General features: G+C 44.3%; 1 protein-coding gene across 2 annotated transcripts in view; it reads right to left on the reverse strand.

The window, feature by feature from the left end:
- The window catches only part of LOC129698181 (transmembrane protein 182-like), a 29,490-nt gene that overhangs the window by 5,932 nt on the left and 1,566 nt on the right, over nt 1–21,992 (reverse strand). The window contains exons 2-5 of one of the 2 annotated variants that reach the window (XM_055637133.1): nt 15,929–16,024; nt 12,194–12,325; nt 11,524–11,620; nt 10,024–10,119 (exon numbers count right to left, since the gene is read on the reverse strand). In XM_055637133.1, coding sequence (XP_055493108.1) covers nt 10,024–10,119; nt 11,524–11,620; nt 12,194–12,325; nt 15,929–16,024 — 421 coding nt within the window. The remainder of the gene's footprint in view (nt 1–10,023; nt 10,120–11,523; nt 11,621–12,193; nt 12,326–15,928; nt 16,025–21,992) is intronic. The other variant, XM_055637134.1, reaches the window with a different exon arrangement.

The raw sequence follows: 21,992 nt of genomic DNA on the forward strand, positions 1-21,992 counted from the left end.
AGGCCACCAAATTCAAATCCATGTTCCTACCATTTCAAACAGGGTGCAAGGCCACCAAATTCAAGTGCAGTTTCTTACCACTTTGAGCAGGGTGCAAGGCCACCAAATTCAAGTGCAGTTTCATTCCACTTCAAGCAGGGTGCAAGGCCACCAAATTCAAATGTAGCTTCATACTATTTCATGCAGGGTGAAACCACCATAAAACCACACAAAACACCAAATTCACAGTTCAGTAGACATTCAGTGTGTTCAGTTGATTCACAGCTCAGACAGAGTCGTGACCTCTCCCTCCCCCATCATGCAGAGACTGAGCCACACCCACACTTCCGGGTTTTATAACCCCTCCCCCTCCCACCGGAAAAGGTGTGGCTTTCATGGCGTGATTGACAGGAGAGAGATTCTCAACATTTTTAAAACACTAATAACACTTTTATTTTTCATTGATGGGAAGTAATCTCTGCACCTGCTCAGCGGAGGGGGACTGAGTAAGATGGCCAAAAATCACAGCCGTAAGTGGTAGCGTTTTATCTAAATTCAATATAAAGTGCAAACAGGAAGTAAGTGCCTTTTAACTTCAAGCCAAAGCACCCAAGCCATCATTTGCAGAAAGTAGTGCCTTTCAACTTCAAGCCAGTGCACCTGAGCCACCATTTGCAGTAAGTAGTGCCTTTCAACTTCAAGCCAAAGCACCCAAGCCACCATTTGCAGTAAGTAGTGCCTTTCAACTTCACGCCAAAGCACCCAAGCCACCATTTGCAGTAAGTAGTGCCTTTCAACTTCAAGCCAAAGCACCCAAGCCACAATTTGCAATAAGTAGTGCCTTTCATTTCATTCCACCATTTGCAGTAAGTAGTGCCTTTCAACATCAAGCCACCATTTGTAGTAAGTAATGCGTTTCTACTTCAAGCCAAAGCACCCAAACAACCACTTGCAGGCAATGGCTTTTTACCTCAAACAAACTATATTTTCATTTTCAAACCACATTAAGGGGACTCACAGTTGTGTAGACATTTGTTCAGTGTTATTCAGAGCTCAGAGAGACGTGACCTTTAGCTTCATCCATCTTGCAGAGACTGAGTGAGGCACACAACTTCCAGGTTTTATAGTCCCTCCTCCTCCCTCCAGCAGGGGCACCAGAGAGAATGGTGAATTTTTTTAAAACATTACTATGTCTCTGATTTTCATCGATGGGAAAAATCCTCTGCACCCGGAAGGCGGAGGGTGGCTCTGAGCGAGGTGACCAAAAATGACGGCCATAGGTGGCGGCGTTCTTTCGGAAATTGCAGCACAGTGGGCCAAAAGCGGTAAAGATCAGAGTTTTAGTAATATAGATATATCTCTAGTTTCTTTCTTGTGATTTCCTCTAATAATTTTAGCAACCTTTTTCCTTCAATCTCTCTCTCTCTACACACACACATATATATATATATATATGAAATCCTAATATTGTGAATAAAATTTTTTTTTCATTTTCATTCTATATTAGTGTAATAAAATGTAGTGCATACATACCTACAGGTGGAGTGCATAATGTTTAGTTTAGAGATACAGCTTTAAAACAGGCTATTCGGCCCACTCAACCTACACTGACCATGCACACTATTTCTAGGTTATCCCATTTCCTCATCCACTAGGGGCAATTTACAAAGGGCCAATTAACCTGCAACCCCCCACGTCTTTGGGATGTGGGGGGAAACTGGAGCACCAGTTTAAAATGGAAACCCACATGGTCAAAGGGAGAACATGCAAAGGGGGGAGAGAGGGGGGGAGAGAGGGGAATAGAGAGAGAGAGAGTGAGAGAGAGGGGGGAGAGAGAGAGAGAGAGTGTTAGTTCAGAAGCATATTCCTGTCAGGGAATGTGCAAGTCACCACATCAAGCTTAATATTTCCCATATATACTGGAAGTTGCAAGTAGCTTCTCTGTTCCTATGATATGATCACAAAGTTATTTTTACTTATTTTTGATAACCAAATATATTAATGGATACTTGACAACTCCGCTTCTGGGAGGTTATATTACAAAGCAATCATAATATTGCACAAAGTGGTCTGGTGCAAACCATGATTAGTATTACTTAATAAAATGTATACCTTTATACAAGATATTACGCTTTGCCAAAGTTTCATTAACATACCACTCGCCAATGGAAAAGTAACAACCCGGTGATATTGACTTAAGATCTTGCTGCATATAAAATGCAATGATATAAAAGTCATACTGTCTAAAAATTATTAAAGATTAAATCTATTAGTATTTTAAATTTCGAGATCTCTATGATTATTTTTGTAAGCACTGATCTACCACGGTGCTTGGGGTTAAGGGGCTGGAATCTCTCTATCTCTCTCCCTCTCTCTCTTGTTCTTTCTCACTCGCTCTCCCTCACCCTCTCTCTCTCTCCACCATCTCTCTCACATGCTCTCTACCACTCTCTATCTATCTATCCATCCATCCATCCATCGTTCACTCTCCCTCAGTCACTTGACTCGGCATTCCCGGAATCATTTGGCATTTTGCAAAGACAACTGCATCTGCAGTTCCTTCCTATTGAAGAAGAACCCTGTAGATTGGCTATTGCATGTTAGCCAATCAGAATGCTTAGTAATTATAACTCCGACTAATTATATGATGTATAGTGTAAGAACTCGCCTACTGTCTGGCAGTAGCTGGAGTAAACTGAACATGTGATGTACTGCATATGTGATGATGAACTAGACAATAAAGTTGCTTGTACTTTAACCTGTGTGAGACTAAGCTATTTACATGGTGTCAGAAAATTGGTTCTAGCCCTCGTCTGTTTACCGTGATTTATTTTGTTATCAGTTTTTATTTGTGAGTGATTTTGACGACATGGCTAACTCCTGTCGAAAGCCAAGCCCGATTGTATTTGATTCTAACATAGCCGAGCAATGGCGATTGTTTGAGCGAGACTATCCTCACTATATCCGCATCGTTCACCGAAATGACCCCGGTGACGTGAAGGCATCCCTACTGTTAAATCTAGCAGGTCTGGAAGCAATGATCTGCACAGACACCTTTGAATTCGCCCCAGCACATCTCGACGTGAAAGGTCTGGTGCTGGTGCCAGCTGAAACTATCGACAACCCAACGGTCCTACTGAGAAAGGTTAGAGAACTATGCGACCTGCCATCGAATCGTATACACGAGAGAACAAGATTTTCTGCCCGACAGCAACAGGCTGATGAGCCTGTCGAATGATTCATCAGCGACCTACGACACACGAGTTCACGGTGTCGCTTTGGTGTGTTGACAAACGTGCTCGTGCGTGATCAAAATTGTGGGAGGAAAGAGCGAACGCAAGCTAAGAGCTGAACTGCTTCAGAACGCTGAACCTGACCTTAGAGCAAGCCATTCATGCATGTCGAATGGCAGAAACTGTAGCCCCGACTGGCTGATTTTGACCCCACCAGTCCTCAACAGTAACATAACATAAATTTACCTACCTACTCTCCACAGAAAAGCATCCCGCAAAGGTCCGAACATGCCTGCCACGAGATGCCCAAACTGCAACCATTTCCACTTTCTGCGTTGCCCATGGGAAAGTTTGTCACAAGTGCAAGAAACTAAACCATTTTACCACTTGTTGTTGGTCGCGTGGGAGCAATGCTTCAAGGACAAATCTGCACCTGATTCAACAAGAGCCGTCTGATTCTGATTCCCAAGAACAAGATGATGTTTCCCATGGGAATTATTCTGATAACACAGACAATGGCTCAACTGTACTTTCCCTTAACCTGCACTCCCCAGGCAAACTAATGGACCCTGGGGTGACCATGATAATCAATAACAAGGCTTCAACAAGATAAGAACCGCTGAACTCATATAACCATATAACAATTACAGCACGGAAACAGGCCATCTCGGCCCTACAAGTCCGTGCCGAACAATTTTTTTTTTCCCCTTAGTCCCACCTGCCTGCACTCATACCATAACCCTCCATTCCCTTCTCATCCATATGCCTATCCAATTTATTTTTAAATGGTACCAATGAACCTGCCTCCACCACTTCCACTGGAAGCTCATTCCACACCGCTACCACTCTTTGAGTAAAGAAGTTCCCCCTCATATTACCCCTAAACGTCTGTCCCTTAATTCTGAAGTCATGTCCTCTCGTTTGAATCTTCCCTATTCTCAAAGGGAAAAGCTTGACCACATCAACTCTGTCTATCCCTCTCATCATTTTAAAGACCTCTATCAAGTTCCCCCTTAACCTTCTGCGCTCCAGAGAATAAAGACCTAACTTATTCAACCTATCTCTGTAACTTAATTGTTGAAACCCAGACAACATTCTAGTAAATCTCCTCTGTACTCTCTCTATTTTGTTGACATCCTTCCTATAATTGGGCGACCAAAATTGTACACCATACTCCAGATTTGGTCTCACCAATGCCTTGTACAATTTTAACATTACATCCCAGCCTCTATACTCAATGCTCTGATTTATAAAGGCTAGCATACCAAAAGCTTTCTTTACCACCCTATCTATATGAAATTCCACCTTCAAGGAACTATGCACGGTTATACCCAGATCCCTCTGTTCAACTGTATTCTTCAATTCCCTACCATTTACCATGTACGTCATATTTTGATTTGTCCTGCCAAGGTGTAGCATCTCACATTTATCAGCATTAAACTCCATTTGCCATCTTTCAGCCCATTTTTCCAAATGGCCTAAATCACTCTGTAGACTTTGGAAATCCTCTTCATTATCCACAACACCCCCTATCTTGGTATCATCTGCATACTTACTAATCCAATTTACCACACCTTCATCCAATCACTGATGTACATGACAAACAACAAAGGACCCAACACAGATCCCTGAGGCACCCCACTAGTCACCTGCCTCCAACCCGATAAACAGCCATCCACCATTACCCTCTGGCTTCTCCCATTCAGCCACTGTTGAATCCATCTTGCTATTCCTGCATTTATACCCAACAGTTGAACCTTCATGAAAAAAGATTCCTCCACATGCTACATGGGGGGGGGGGGGGGGGGGGGGGGGGGGGGGGGGGGGGGGGGGGGGGTAAAGCTGATTTAAAGTGCACTGTCAACGAGCAGACAAAAAACCTGCTCTTCTACATTGTCCAACCAAACTCAGAAACCCTGTTTGGCATCAATGCATGCCATGATCTAGGTCTGGTTTATTTCGGGCGTGCTGCCCACAAACAGAAGAACCAACAAAGCAGATGCTATCCAATTATAAAGACTTGTTTGACAACAAACTTGCTAAATTGCCCACAATATACAAGATAATTGTAGATCATGCTGTCACCCCAAAAGTTTGCGCACCTCACTGCGTTCCCCATGGCATGCGGGAGAGAATACACGCCAAACTCAAGCACATGATCTCCATTGGAGTCATTGCCGAGGTCCGCGAACCATCGGACTGGGTCTCCACCATCGTCGTCACCACCAAAAAAGACAAGAAAGAATTACGGGTCTGCATCAACCCTAAAAATTTAAATACAGCAATTAAACGGCAACACTATTCAATGAGAACCACCGAGGCCGTAGCGGCACAGATTGGCAATGCAACGGTATTCTCAGTCCTCGACGCCAAAAGCTCTTTCTGGCAAATACCGCTGGACCGAGCATCGTCTGCCCCAACAACCTTTGCCACACCATTCGGCCGCTACAGGTTTTTTAATTTAAAAAAAAATGTATTTATTAGAAGTACATTACAATAATATAAGCCAAATATAACTTGAATACATTTCTTGTCCCACTTCATTTTTTAAGCTTTAAAAAGAAAAAAAGGTAAAGAAAGTGAGATAGAATCGTGAGTGTGTGAAAAAGTGATCAAGAAAAAAGGCCCATAGGCGTGAAGAGTTAGAGAATAAAGTTAGGAAGTAAGCCATAGAAAAGAAAAAAGAGAAAAAGAAACAAAAGCTATGTTAAAAGTAGAAAACAGAGCTGGAAGGGATATACCAACTTCATATTTTTCCTCCCCCCTCACCAGGTCCTGAAACCATTTATTTTCAGAATTCTGTTGCACCTTATACTTGTTGTGAGTCGATAAATGCAGACCAAATAGTTTGGAAATGGTCTGATTTGCCTGCTAGAAGGAGTCTTATATCTTCCAGGTGCGCTACAGGTTTTTAAGGATGCCTTTTTGCATCAACTCTGTCAGCAAAGTCTTTAAGCGCGCAATGGAACAACTATTCGCAGAATATCCATGTGCCATCATTGTTGACGACATCCTAGTGTACGGCCATGATGTGACTGAGCATGATGCCAACCTGGAAAAAGTACTGAACCGTGCCAGAGACATTAATCTGAAACTGAACCCTCTGAAATGTAAGTTCAGAGTTTCCGAAGTCACCTACGTCGGTCATGTATTCACCAGCAACGGACTAAAACCTGATCCATTAAAGACTGCAGCCATCATCCCAACCGACGTTACCAGCTTACAGCGATTCCTCGGCATGGTCAACTACCTGGGTAAATCTATTCCCAACCTCAGTGAACTTTCTGCTTCCCTATGATAACTGACCCACAAGGACAATGCATGGTCTTGGTACCCGCAACACCAAAGAGCCTTCGAGACTTTAAAACTCCAGCTAGCCAGCGCACCTATATTGGCATACTTCAATCTCAACCTGGCAGTCACCATCACCTGCGATGCATCCCAGTATGGGCTAGGCGCAGCATGCCTGCAAACATCCTTCGACGACGACGTGATGCCCATCTCTTACGCATCACGTACTTAGGCTGAAACTGAGCAACGCTATGCCCAGATCGAGAAGGAACTGCTTGCCGTTGTTTTTGCCTTCTCGAAATTTAAAGACTTTATCTTTGGCAAAACCTTCACGGTTGAAACCAGCCACTAGTTACCATCCTGAGCAAGCCTATCCATGATGCCCCAGCTCGACTACAGCAAATGATCATGCAGCTGCAACAGTTTGACGTCTGCATTATCTACAAGAAATGTAAAGACATGCACATCGCAGATATGCTCTCCAGAGCCCCGCTCACCACCAGCGAACGCCACCCCTTTGAACACGACGAATTCTCGGTCCTGAAGGTCTCGTTTGTGCCACTGATCACCGCCTTGCCGAACACACAGCTGCAGACAAAACCTCACAACCGCTGACTTCTGTCATAAGAGGCAGGTGACCAAATAAGCAGTCAAGCATCCCGTTTGAAATACGACCCTACTTTCTGGTCCGTGACGAATTAGTGTTACAGGACGGAATAATCGTCAAGGGTCACAAGGCGGTCATTCCCCCAGCTCCGTGGAACGAGTACTATGAGGAAATCCACGGAGGCCACCCTGGCATGGAGGCCACTCTAAAACGAGCCAAGGACATGATCTACTGGCCCGGGATGACCAAGTACATACCTGAAAAAAACAGAATCGTGCGCGATCTGCAACAGTCAGACACCACATCAGCAAAGCAGCCCCACTTAACCCAGCCAGCTCCCTCTCTACCATGATCAACACTTTTAGCCGACATCTTCGAATGGCGCGGGAAGCACAACCTTGTTTTAGTGGACACCTACTCAAACTGGTTCGAACTTGACTTTCTGCCAACAATCACTTCTGAAACTGTGATCCAAAATCTGAAAATACACCATTCCGTGCATGGGGTACCCATTCGACTTCAGACTGACAATGGAACTCAATTCACCAGCCAAAAGTTTAAGGACTTTGTAAAATGGTGGAACTTCCAACATGATACCAGCAGCACAAAATACCCACAGTCCAACGGACTTGCCGAGCATGCTGTTCGGAGTGCAAAACAACTCATGGAGCGCTCCTATCTAGCTAAATCTGAGGTCTACCTGGACCTGCAAAATATTGCAGGAGACAACATTCTCGGCTCTCCAGCCCAGCGGCTAATGTCCCGCCGTGCATGCCCTCCACTGCCTGTCTCCCAGCAACAGCTACAACCAAAGGTCTGCTCCCCTACCGTAATACAGAAGCGTGTACAGTTTAATCGAGACACGCAGAAGCGTTTCTATGACAAGACCAGCAAACCACTTAAACCACTTACACAAGGGCAAGTGGTACGACTGCAAACAGATAAAGGACATTCCAAACTGGGACACATTCATGGCCCCTCTAAGGAACCACACTCCTACCTGGTCGAAGTCGATGGTGTCCTCGATAGACTCAACCGTCAACATCTCCTTCCTGTGAAGGAACGGTGTCCGGCATCCCAGGGTCCTGATGCCCCACCACTCAAGTTTAAATCAACGCCTGATGCAGCCTGTTGCTACTGGGTCCACCCATTCACCGCGTCTTTCTGGCCCTGCGTCCCCCGTTGTAACCGGCACCCCGTGGTCCCCGCATCGATCCACCCCAGGTTCCGCCATGGTGGCCTCCCCCCACAGACGCATTGGGTCCCCCGCGATTCCACCTACCCCAGCCCTCAACTTTTCGGAAGAAAAGGTTGATGAAGCAGCCCCATACTGTGCGAGGACAAGGTGGGTTAGCTGGCCACCTATTAGATATGGCGATTTTGTTTAACCCCATTATTATTTACTCGGCTTATCGTTTGAAATGTCTTACTTGCTTTATCATTTCGACAAGAAGAGATGTAGATTGGCTATTGCATGCGAGACAATCAGAATGCTTAGTAATTATAACTCAGCCTAATTATAAGATTTACAGTGTAAGCACTCGCCTACTGTCTGGTAGTTGCTGCAGTGGACTGAACGTGTGATGTACTGCATTTGTGATGATGAACTAGACAATAAAGATGCTTGTGCTTTAACCTGTGAGAGACTAAGGTATTTACAAACCCTGGCTCGAAACGACTCCTAATCCATTCCCTCCACAGATGGGTCTCGACCCGAAACGTCACCAATCCCATTCTCTCCCGAGTCGCTGCCTGTCCTGCTGAGTTACTCCAGCATTTTGCGTCTATTCACTAGAACTCCTTGTATCTCTGGGGAATATAGACCCCGTGGAGGCGTTGTATGGAATCATATAACTGGTTTGGACTGATGGTGGGATGGGAAAGGTGGAGTGTCTACTGTCCATACGCTTTCTGTAAGAGCAGTCGATTTACGTATTCATGTGTTTATGTATCTCCCATAACCGCAGTTCAGATGCTTACCAAATTGCATATAAAAAACATGATTAAAGCTCCTTCTACCTCGTCAGGCTTTGGATTCAGATCCTAGTTACTCATTAAGTTTTCTCTTTGTGACATCTCTGTTTCTTTTGACAACCACTTAAATGATATGGTCTCCAGTTCTCAAGTCTAGTTTATTTTCGGATGCACAAGTGTATTGGGGTAAAGGAACAATTAAAATCTTACTTGCAGCAGCCTGGGCCGGATTTTGAGGAGAGGCCCTAGGTTATTCCACTTTTGAGGCCCCTCCAAATCCCCCACCCCCAAGACGAGAGGAAGATGGAAGAGTCCACCAGATTGACACCGATGTGCAGCCGAGCGTGGCCAATGAGATGAGGGCTGGAAAGCTGCGCTTTTTATTTATTGCCAGTGGTCGTGTTGAGTTTAAAACGCTATTATTCTGAAATGAAGGGCAAGGAAAATTACTGAAGTGTTGTTTAGAGACTACAGTGCGTTGTGACAGCATATGTAAGAAAGGCCTATGACAGCGTCAAAAATATTACACACCAGGCCCGTACAAAACTTATCAAAAAGGGGAGTGGCATGGCAGGATTACCAAAATGTTATATATATTATTTATATTAATTTACTTGTGGAACGAGTTTGGGTTATAATAAATGTTTTACGTGTCCTGGGTTATGCTTTTTTATGAGAATTACCTGATTTTCCCATCTACAGATTTCAGATCAAGAGAGTAAAAGTAGATGAAACTGCAAGCAAACATGACCACATACAGAGTTTTACAATCATCTTAATTCATAAATAAAATATGTCATATTCAATCGCTGAATATAAATGCATCGAGTGTTGCCCCACCCTGTAAAACTTGAACTAACCAGCAAATATCAGTGGTTCAATAACATAAAAACACTTTTTTTATTATGTGCAATAAGTTGCAAAATGTTAAGCACTTACCAAGTTTAGATTGAAATTCGGCATTAATGAACTTTGGATCGCTTGGAAATGGGGAATAAAAGGCGTGCACACAACACTTTACAGGTGGTTGAAAAACTAAACAGAGAAAGCAAGACATTAATTTCTGAATGTTAAACAATATGCCCATAATAACAATAATAAGCCAAAGGCCTAGACGTTCCCACAGCAGCAGGCATTTTCTTTCCCACTCCAAATAAGATATAGAGCCTTTCTTGATTTCCACATCTTTCAGCGACATTGACCACAGATATATGTCCTTCAGAGATGGCTGCATTTGGCCTAAACCCCGCTAAACCTATTTTATCCATGTACAATACCTTCCTAAATGTTTCTTAAAAATTGCAATTGTAGTTGCCTCAACTACCTCCTCCGGCAGCTCATCCCCGTAAACATCCTCGTAAATCTTCTCTGCACCTTTTCCAGCTTGACAACATCGTTCCTATAATATGGTGCCCAGAATTGGACACAATACTCTGAATGTGGCCTGGTCAATGTCTTATGCAACTGCAACATGACCTCCCAACATCTGTATTCAACACTCTGACTGATGAATGCCAATGCGCCAAAGGCCTTTATGACCACCACATTTACCTGTGGTGCCACATTATCAGACCTATATCCTGGAGCTCAAGTACCCAGGCATGAGTGAGAAGCAGGAATCCAGAACATCCTTGATAATCATAGTCATACAGCATGGAAAAATGCAGACAAATGTTTATGAAAATGGACCCAGATATTTGAAAATACTTGAAACGTTGGAGATTTTCTTTTAGTAGCGGAGAAAGTAGTCATATAATGAGTGATACAGCATTGAAACAGGCCCATCGGCCCAACTTGCCCACACCAGCCAACATATCCCAGCCAGACTAATCCTACCTGCCCATGTTTGGTCCATATCCCTCCAAACCTGTCCTATCCATGTACCTGTCTAATTGTTTCTTAAATGTTGCAATACTCCTTGCCTCAACTACCTCCTCTGGCAGTTCATTTCATTCACCCACTACCTTTTGTGGGAAGTCACGGAGTACCATCCTAACAAGAGGGTAGAAAGTCAGGACAAGAGTCCAGCAGGGAATTTATGCCAACAGCAGGCATTACACTAGATGAGATAGCAGCCCTGCATTAACCCTGTGGTGCCCCAGAACATCACTCACCATCTGATAATCAATCCTACCCTCATCTGTATCCACCTATCACATACCAGGCTTTGTCCCCAACTTTCTCCCCCCTATAACAGTCAGTCTGAAGAAGGGTCCCAACACAAGGCGTCATTTATCCCGGTCTTTCAGAGATGCTGCCTGACCTGCTGAGATACTCCAGTACTTGTTGCCCTACTTACTGTGTACAGAAAACACAAATTGTGTAACGAGTGAGTACCTAGGCTCCAAAATCCCAGAGCTGCGTCACATTATCCGATGAGCCCCCAATTAACCAAAAGACAAAAGATTATAACTCTACAAAATATAAGTGTTCACTCACTGGTAATAAATTTTGAGTGTTGATTTTCCGCCTCTTTATCGGTAAATGAGCATCTCCAGGTGAAGCCCTCATGATGGTAAGTTAACCTGTTATCTTTCTGTAACATCACACAATATAAAGAAAGAAGTTGATGAAGGTTCTTGAACCAAAATGTCACCCATTCCTTCTATCCAGAGATGCTGCCTGCCCCATTCAGTTGCTCCAGCATTTTGTGTCTAACTTCGATGTAAACCTGCATCTGCAGTTCCTTCCTACACATTTTCTGGAGCTGGATGGGTCAAAAGTCCCCTACTTTTCCTCATTTAAAAATATATAGAAATGTGTAAAATGCATAATTTATTATTTGTTGGCTTTATTTGTTTGCCATATAGATCTGATAAGAACACTATTCCTCCAGTCATCTTCCAATTCGTGAATGAGAGCAGAGAGAGAGAAGTAAGAGCCAGTTCACCACCTATAATTTGGTTTCCATTGTGTCAATTTTGTCAAGCTACATTCTCACAAATAGGAAAAGAATAAGGAACACTGAGCCACCCACCCAGCAAAATAAAAGCTAATCTGTGAAGCTTTCAGATTGTTATAGTCACCATGTCTAATGACCATGTCTAATGAGAAGAATTTTAGAGAACATTTGTAAGCAACTTTTAATTTGTTTGAACATATTACTCACCAATAATAGGCTAAATACATTATAAGTAAATTCATTATCAGTATTTATTTTTTTCTTCTGATGTTGTAAATTTCCATTTTCAGGCATTGATGAACCCACCAGACTTGATTTGTCTCTTCCAGTCAAAGACATCTGAAACAGAACCATTCAGTTAGTCCCATACCCGGGGGGGGGGGGGTCACCGGGAACAAAGGGGGACTATTGGGGACAAAATAAAATACTTTGTTACATTGTCGGCACCCTTAATGTGGTGACTGTTTGCATGCTTGCATGTGCAAAACAAAGAATCCCAATATGACATGCCACATGTGATATTAAAATATAATTCATTCATTCATTCACCATTATCAAGTGCCTATTCAGTTCCTGTTTGAAAGCTCCAATTGATCTTGTTTCCAACATGCATACAGGAAGTTTTTCCTCTATTCCCATCCATACCTGGTGTCAAAATTGTACATCTATGCCTCTTGGCCCTACATGCACTAATGGGGACAGCTTCCCTCTATTTACCGTATCTAGACCAGCCATGACCTTGGCATCACTCAAATCTCATCCCAGCGCTCATCCCATCCCAGTTCGGCCGAATGCGCTACGGTATCTACACTCACTACCCTGCAGGAACTATACATCAGAAGGTGCAGATCCAGAGCCTGATGAATAATAGGAAACCCCTACCACAGCTGTCATGCTGTGAAAACTGAGCAGATGAGACAGAGTTTCTTCCCACAGACCATTAGGACTGTAAACTCTTATCTCACCAGGGACTAATTTACTGTGCCAATTTACTGTTGTGTCTTTTTAAAATTGCTGTTCTTTTTTCTAATAATGTAAATACTGATTCTGTTCTATTCTGTTCTGTAGTATTTTGCACAATCCACAGACTCCCGCAGCCTCACCTCCGAAATGTTGGGAGACGGCGGCGTCGCAGCGCTGGGATACCAGCGGGGAGCGGACAATGCCTTACCGGGTCGCCGTGCGGTAAGCTCCGGAGCGCTGTGGCCGCCGACACACAACATCGCGGAGCTGGGGCTGCGGGCGTCCGGCCGCGGGCCGTGCTGGATTTGGAGCGCCGCGCAGCCAGGGGTACAGTTGCCGGGGTCGGAGCTACAACCGGCGCCGCCCGCGGCCAGACGCCCACAGCCCCAGCTCCGCGATGTTGGGCGTCGGCGGCCACAGCGCTCTGGAGCTTACTGCACGGCGACCCGGTAAGACATTGCCCGCTCCCCGCCTCTCCGACCAGGTAGGGGACTAAGAATTAAAGTTTCCCCCTTCACCCTCCCCCCCCCCCACCCCTTCACATAAAAGCCCTCCAAACTAACTGACTAACATTTAAGCAATGATTTACAGATGTTTAAGTGTCTCCCCGGTCTCCGGGGAGGAGGCAGCCGCTACAGTAGTACAGACTGGGTTGACCGTGGGTCGTTTCGGGTCAAGTTTGGCCCCAAACGCGAGCTTTGGTGTGCAGACGAAACCCTGGAAAAATTGTCCGGTTTTTGGAGCTTTTCGGTTTCTGGAACTCCGGATAAAAGGTTGTGCACCTGTACTAAGCAGTGACATTATTAAGAGTCAATAAACAATCGATCGAACTGTCTATTTTCTAGTGACCACTAAGCACAGTAGCATTATTAACTCAGTTTCCCTCTGGGATACTTTTTGCATTCAATATCACTGTTGGATAGCTCCAAGTATTGAATGATAGAAAATAAATAATGCATACATTTTATTTTCAAACTGGATGGGGAACCATTCACAGAACACAAAAAACGGGTGCAACAAACACAGAGATGCAGGATAGAAAACCTATTTTTGGGTTGCAATAGCTTGGTTTGGGAGCAGCTCTGCCCAAGACTACAAGAAATTGCAAAGAGTTGTGGATGTAGTCCAGTCCTTCATGCAGACCAGTCTCCCCACTCCATCTACAATTCACAAAGCCTTGGAAAAACAGCCAACATAAACAAAGACTTGTCCATACCCGTCATACCCAGACTTCAGGAAGAACAAAACGGACATGGTACCACTGACCATCAGAGGGGACTGTGTGGAGAGGGTGGCGGATTTCCGCTTCCTGGGAATCCACATTGAGGAGGACCTGACGTGGAGCGTGAACACCACTGCGCTGCTGAAAAAAGGTCCAGCAGAGACTGCACTTCCTGAGGGTGCTCAGGAAGAACAACATCACTCAGAGGCTGCTGCTGTCCTTTTATCGGTGCTCCATTGAGAGCATACTAACATACTGTGTATGCGTGTGGTACACCAGCTGCACAGCGGCTCAGAGGAAAGCGCTCCAGAGGGCCATTGACAACGCCCAGAGGATTGTCGGCTGCCCTCTCCTTACCTTGGAGGACCTACACAGTTCCCGCTGCACCAAAAAAACCCAGAAGGAATATAATAAAGGACATCTCCCACCCCATGGACCACTGACCATCAGAGGGACTGTGTAAGAGGGTTTTCCGTCAGGCAGATGGTACAGATCCACAAGGAGCAGGACAAACTAGCTGCTAAAAAACAGTTTTTGCACCCCACTGCTATAAAAGTACTAACATGTAGCCGCCCTTTTACGCATTGGGCGATACATACTAAAGGACTGTGGTAACGGTGAAATCGACAGAAGGATGGAGGGTTGGGTGTGTATGCGTGCTTTGTCTGTGATTTTTATTTATTTGCTTATCTTTATTATTTTACCTTGTATGTATCGTTAGCTTTAGAAATGTTTGAATGCTGCACTGACTGGCTGACATTTTAAATTTTGTTGTACATGGCCCATGTTACAATGACAATAAAGAAACTATTCTATTCTATTCTATTCATTCCTTCTCCCTGTTCCTATCCAGCAGAAGTTACAGAAGCTTCAAAGTGCACACCAGCAGACTCAGGAACAGCTTCTTTCCCTTTGGTATCAGGTTTCTGAATGGTCCTTCCATAAGCTAAAGTAATGTTTGATTCACCTCTATCCCATTGAGTACATTAGACATTGGCTCTGGAAATAGTGCCCCACAATGCTAAGAACTATAGTCTGCATCTTCCCCTTTGCTCTACCTATTGTACTTCGAATGGCCCAATTATACTCCTATCACTTACGAACAGATGAACTTTGGTTTGATTGTATTTCTGATTTGATTGGATAGCATACAATGCAAAGCTTTTCACTCTAGCTTGTTCACGTGACAATAATAGAAACTAAACCCAAACATACTGATAAAGATAAATTACAAAGCTTCCAGAAGACAGAGAGGGATATGGATAGGTAGAGTGCTTAAAATGTTTAAAAACCTCTTCATGCATTATAATAATTCTGTCCTTTAAAGAAGGTTGAAACTGAGCATCCATAGCTGACACTCACTGCAGTTTACTTTAGTCAGATTCTGTTGTCTGTTGTCAAAGGACAAATGGCAATCATAAAACAATAAAATAAGGTTGAAAGGGTAACAGGACATTTGTCTATCTGTAATCGGGTGACATTTAGCTGTGTTTACTGTTCTGTGTTTTCTCAAGGTGAATGGTCTGTGTGTTTTAAAACCATTTGGGAAGAAGGAGAATTCGAAGGTGCTTGTTATGGAAAACAGGATATCAAAAGTCTGTATACAAGGAGCAGATGAAATTTTGTTCATTGGATTCATCCCATTGATCTCCGTATTTGGCGCTTTTGAATAAAGTCTTGATTTTCTTGCCAGATCTTTGTGTTATGTTTTAAAGTTTTCTTTAACAATACGGGGATAAAAATAAATGCTGACTTACTGCGGTCCGTCGCGAGTCTGTGCCAGATTTCAGCTCTGTTGCATTGTCAGTCGGTGTTTTCTGCGTCTGGCTGTCTGACAACTGGGTCTCAGCAGACTAATGATTAAATTAAACAGCAACAACATCATTCATTTTTAATATTCAGGGTGGGGGAAGCTTAGAACGAGCTATTTACAACTTCACACAGTGAGGCAGCCAACATCACTCTCCATCAGCAAGTCCAGGTTTACACCCAGCATTTCATTGCGGCGCTCCTCACCACCGGACAAACAAGGTACGTCACGCAGGCCCGACTGGGATGCTATGAGGTCACCCTCTTGACTAATCCCTACCTTACCTTCCACAATTGCACAACGATCAACCCATCCGCCTTCCTCACTTCTCCACCCGTTCATCAGGTGGGGAAACAGCATCACACGCGAGGACTTGCTGGACGTCCCCCTCCCAGAGGCCGATGCCACATGGTTCATGGATGGCTCATCTCTTTTCTCGGACACCAGACAACGACGGATAATCCGGACATACCATCGTCCAAGATACGACCCCAGTCATTGAGGCTGCCGCTTTCCTGTCTCCCCTCTCTGCACAACAGGCAGATCTCTTCGACCTTACCCGAGCATGCATCCACGGCAAGGCCCACCAGTTGAATATCTGCACCGATTCCCAATACGCATTTTGGCGTTGCCCGTGATTTCAAGTTTGTGTCCCTTCTTGCCTGTCCTCTTTAATTACACCCATTCACTGACGCACGCTGAAAAGGAGGGAATGGTGAGAATGGTGAAAGCAACCTGGTGGCATCTGAAGATCTGCCAGCAAGCTTCTGAATGTGAAATTGGTAAAGGAAACAACCCAAGGAAAGTGTTAAAATGCCCAAAGGGATTAGCGCCAATGTCCGGCAGACCCTTTGAAAGTATACAAATAGATTTTATAGAGCTACTGCGAGTACAGCGCTATAAGTATTGTTTGGACATTGTGGATTTATTAGCTGATAGATAGAAGTTCTGCCAGACCATAGTGTAAAGGTTAGCTTCGACCTGCATCCTCTCAGTGATCAACTAGTAACTTATGTTCAGCAATTAACCAGCGCACTATCACTTGTGTCCCAGGTTCATGAAGTACAAGGAGCGACGACTGACACCCCTGAAGAACAAACAGTGTGGCCGGTGACCACGTCCTCGTCCGAAATTGGGATCGGAAGAAGTTAGGACCATGGTGGAAAGGACCGTTCCATGAGCTCCTAACAACCCCCACTGCAGGTAAAGGCCTGTCACACTTGCTGATACGTCAGTCAATAACGCTGGCACTCACCACAAAAATCAGCAAGTATGACAGGCCCTTTATGGTCGAAAATCATCCTCGTTGGATACACTTGACGGACGGCAAGCGAATCGGTCCACCAACAACAACAGTGAACTCGCAGCTGAAAGAAAAACAGACTCCCTTATCTGATTGGAATGTTGGGTTTGTGCCCATATCTCTCCGCATGCTGAACAAAGTTATCCTTTTGCGAGCCCAAGGACGGGTTCCAACCAAATTATAATCCGACACGTATGCCTCCATTTTTCCAACTAATTAATGAGAGAAAATATTAAAATCCTTTCGTTCTCCAGTATAAATGTTGAGCACAAGGATCAACAAGGATGGAATGTGAAGGAGGATGGGGGTTTCAGTGTTAATGTGAATGTGACAGATTGCATGTTGCGTGTGATGAGCCTGTTTTACTTACTTAGAATTGCAAGCTAATTAATAACAGGAGGTTTTGCAGAACTGCAAAGGGTGTTGTGACTAAAAAGGGAAGAGGCCCGAAACCAAGTAGAACTGCAGAGAAAAACCAAGTCTGTTCTAGACAATAAGAATCGGTGCAGAAATGTGCTGATTGTGTGATTAGCTGGACCCGTGACTACTTATGTGTAAATATACTGCCCGTGTGCAGAATAATTGAGTGGGACCGTGAGGGACAATGAGTGTGCAACCGTATTCGGGGTTGTTCTCCCACTCCCAGTGCGTAATAAAGAGGAATTGTTATATACTTAAACCAAATAATGTAGGAGATTAGTGGGACAGTGGGAGAGTTGGGAGATTTGAAAGAGGGTTAGCGGAAGATATAAGTGTACAGCAGGAAGAGAGAGGGCGGTGCCATAGGAAAGAATAAGCAGGTACGGCAATATTACTTAAAATTATGGAATCCAATGTTGGTTCCCTCCGCAGGTGCTGCCTGGCCTGTTGAGTTACTCCAGCTCACTGTGTGTTTGGCTCAAGATTCCAGCAGCTGCACTTCCTTGTGTCTCCATGTTGCTAGCAAAAGCCAATTAGGTCAATTGATGGCATGCAGAATGTTTTTCAGTTCCAAGAATCCAGGCACTTTTCTCTCACTTTTGACAGTTGTCGATCAAGATATGGCAAACATGTGCTTTGTCAACCAATTGTAGGAAGAGTAGAAGATAATGGCCGCCTTCACTTGGTTTTGTCTGTTAGATTAATGACACGCCCACAGACCTGGAAAATAATACTAAGGCAAAAAGAGACTAATGCAGTTAAATTAATTCCCCAATCAGTAATAAATGATTGATTGATTGATTTATGTTTGCAGACTGCTGGGCAGTTTTAATCTGCACAAAATAGACCAGATTAGGATGAATCAGTGCTGAAATGAATGATACACAGCTTCTCAGCAAGCACCAAAGGGAGAGAGAAATCAAGTTGAAGACACAAGGACCTGCAGCAAGGAATATTGAGCAGTGCTGGATAAGTGCTAGAGTAAATGGACACAAAGTGCTGGAGTAACTCGATGGGTTAGGCAGTATCTTTGGAGAAAAAGAATGGGTGATGTTTCAGGTTGGAACCCTTAATCAAACTGTGGCACTTTGTGTCTATCTTCAGTATATACCAGCATCTGCAGTTTCTTTCTACACAAGTGCTGGAGTAACTCAGCTGGTCAGGCAGCATCGGTGCAGTGAATGAATAAGAACATTTTGGCTCAGGATCCTTCTTCAGACATAACCATATAACCATATAACCATATAACAATTACAGCACGGAAACAGGCCATCTCAGCCCTACAAGTCCGTGCCGAACAAATTTTTTTTCCCCTTAGTCCCACCTGCCTGCACTCATACCATAACCCTCCATTCCCTTCTCATCCATATGCCTATCCAATTTATTTTTAAATAATACCAATGAACCTGCCTCCACCACTTCCACTGGAAGCTCATTCCACACCGCTACCACTCTCTGAGTAAAGAAGTTCCCCCTCATATTACCCCTAAACCTCTGTCCCTTAATTCTGAAGTCATGTCCTCTTGTTTGAATCTTCCCTATTCTCAAAGGGAAAAGCTTGTCCACTATTACTTAGTGTAATAGTCGGGGGGATTAAACTGGAAAAGAGGTGGGGATGGGACAAGGCCTGGCAAACGATATTTGGAAACAGGTGAGGAAGCTTTGATTGGTAGATGGGTGGAGTAAGTGACAAGGGCTAGAGATGGAAAGGAGACAAGCGGTTGGCAGATAAGGAGAGAAGAGCGGGTGAAATGTAAAGCTAGAGGGAGGGATATAGGTTAAAGGGGACAATGAGGAGGGGGGTAGGGAAGGGAAAGAGGGCTGGGATTGTGGTTGTAATGGATACGCATCAGGTTAGGGGGCATGGGAAAGAGAGATTGAGAAGGGGGATGCTACTTATAATTGGAGAATTCAATGTTCATACCATTGGATTGTAATCTACCCATGTGGAATATGAGGTGCTGTTTCCTCCAGTCTGCTCTGGCAATGGAGGAGGCCCAGGGTAGAAACATCAGTACAGTAATGGGTCGGAGAGTTAAAATTATTAGCAACTGGAAGATCCAGCTGACCTTGGCAGACTGAGTGCAGGTGCTCAGCGAAATGGTCACCCAGTCTACGCTTGGTGTCGCCGAAGTAAAGAAGCTTACATCAGGATTGACGAATACAGTATCAAGTTGATCATGACGGGGCAATACCATAATCCTGGGCCGACCATGTATGTCTCTGGATGCATACAGTGTGGATGCTTTGATAGTGCTTCGGGTAGGGAGTGGATCTTAATGAGAGCAATTATGGTCCTGCTCGACCAGAATTGTGAGAAGGGCATGTCTTAGGAACAGGGCCGTCTAACTGATGATAATGATTCCATGTCACTGGGATGGGAGTTGTTTGGCAAAATGGCAGAAGGGAAAGTTCACGCCAGCAAGTGCTCCATCAGATAACAAATTAACAACGTTAAGAAATAACCAAAGTCTGAAGAAGGGTCTCGACCCGAAACATCACCCATTGTTTCTCTCCAGAAATGCTGCCTGTCCCGCTGAGTTACTCCAACATTTTGTGTCTACCTTCAACCAAAAGCTTTGGCTGCTGTCCAAGAAATCAAGGCAAGGTGTGTCCAGAACAGATTTAATATGCACGGCCTTTATTAGAATGGAAGATAGATGCAAAAAGCTGGAGTAACTCAGCGGGACAGACAGCAAATCTGAAGAAAAAGAACGGGTGACATTTCAGGTCGAGAGCCTTCGTCAGACTGACATCTGAAAAAGGGTCTTGACCCAAAACATATTTTTCTCCAGAGATGCTGTCTGTTTCTGCCTATCTTTGGTTTAAACCAGTATTTCCAGTTCCTCCCTACACTTATTGAAATAGAAACTACACAACATCTCCAGTAAAATTAAACCGCCTCCAGACAACTTATGGCAGAAGATGTAACAAAAAAAAACATAGCACCTTAAAATCGTGATGGATGGAAGAAGGAGCAGAAAATCCAACGTCTATCTCACGAATCCTCCATTTCAGCACCGATTCATCTTTATCTTGTACATTTTGAACAAATCTAGTTTAGTTTATACAGTAAAGTCCAATCGTACATAGTCTCCAATGACATAGATAGTCACTCAGGACTGCTCTCTAGTTGTTGGTAGGATTGTCCGATAAGATCTGTATGAATCTATGTTGGTTTTGAACTTCCCTTAAAGGATAATGAGGAATGTCTCAGTGTATTCCTCAATAGTCTTCTTCACTACACTTCTACAATTGGTGGTGCAGCGGTAGAGCTGGTCTTCCAGCGTCAGAGGCACGGGTTCGATCCTGACTACGGGGCATTTGTATGGTCTCCCCATGACCACGTGGACTTTCTCCGAGATCTTCGGTTTCCTCCCACACTACAAAGACGTACAGGTATGTAGGTTTGTTGGCTTGGTGCAAATGTGAATTGTCCCTGGTGTGTGTAGGATAGTGTTAATATGCCAGGATCACTGGTCAGCCAGACCCGGTGGCCCAAAGGACTTGTTTCCACTCTGCATCTACACACTAAATTCTCCCAATTTTCAAGTCATGTGCAAACATACTGATCAGACCATCTATATATATATATATATATATATAACAAAGCAACGTTGCAGGCATGGTACACCACTTTTTACAGACTGATAGTCACTATACACACATCCGCCACTCGCCTCCTTTTAATGTCAAGAGGCAGGAAACATGTTCCCGATGTTGGGGGAATCCAGAACCAGGGGCCACAGTTTAAGAATAAGGGGTAAGCCATTTAGAACGGAGACGAGGAAACACTTTTTCTCACAGAGAGTTGTGAGTGTGTGGAATTCTCTGCCTCAGAGGGCGGTGGAGGTAGGTTCTCTGGATGCTTTCAAGAGAGGGTTGGATAGTGTTCTTAAAGATAGCGGAGTCAGGGGATATGTGGAAAAGGTAGGAACGGGGTACTGATTGGGGTTAATCAGCCATGATCACTTTGAATGACGGTGCTGGTTCGAAGGGCCGAATGGCCTACTCCTGCACCTATTGTCTATTGACACCCGTTCTAATCAATAATTTGTCTATCTCTGCCTTAAAAATATCCACTAACTTGGCCTCCACAGCCCTCTGTGGCAATGGGTTTTGGGTTCCACAGATTAACTCGCCTCTGACTAAAGACGTTCCTCCTCACCTCCTTTCTAAAAGAGCGCCCTTTAATTCCTAGACTATTTATTACCTCTGGGCCTAGGCTCTCCCACCAGTGGAAACATCCACAATCTCCTCCCTTGCTTCAATTTGCATTCTGGTATAA

Source organism: Leucoraja erinacea, chromosome 6 (genome assembly GCF_028641065.1).
Source record: "Leucoraja erinacea ecotype New England chromosome 6, Leri_hhj_1, whole genome shotgun sequence".
Taxonomy (NCBI): domain Eukaryota; kingdom Metazoa; phylum Chordata; class Chondrichthyes; order Rajiformes; family Rajidae; genus Leucoraja; species Leucoraja erinaceus.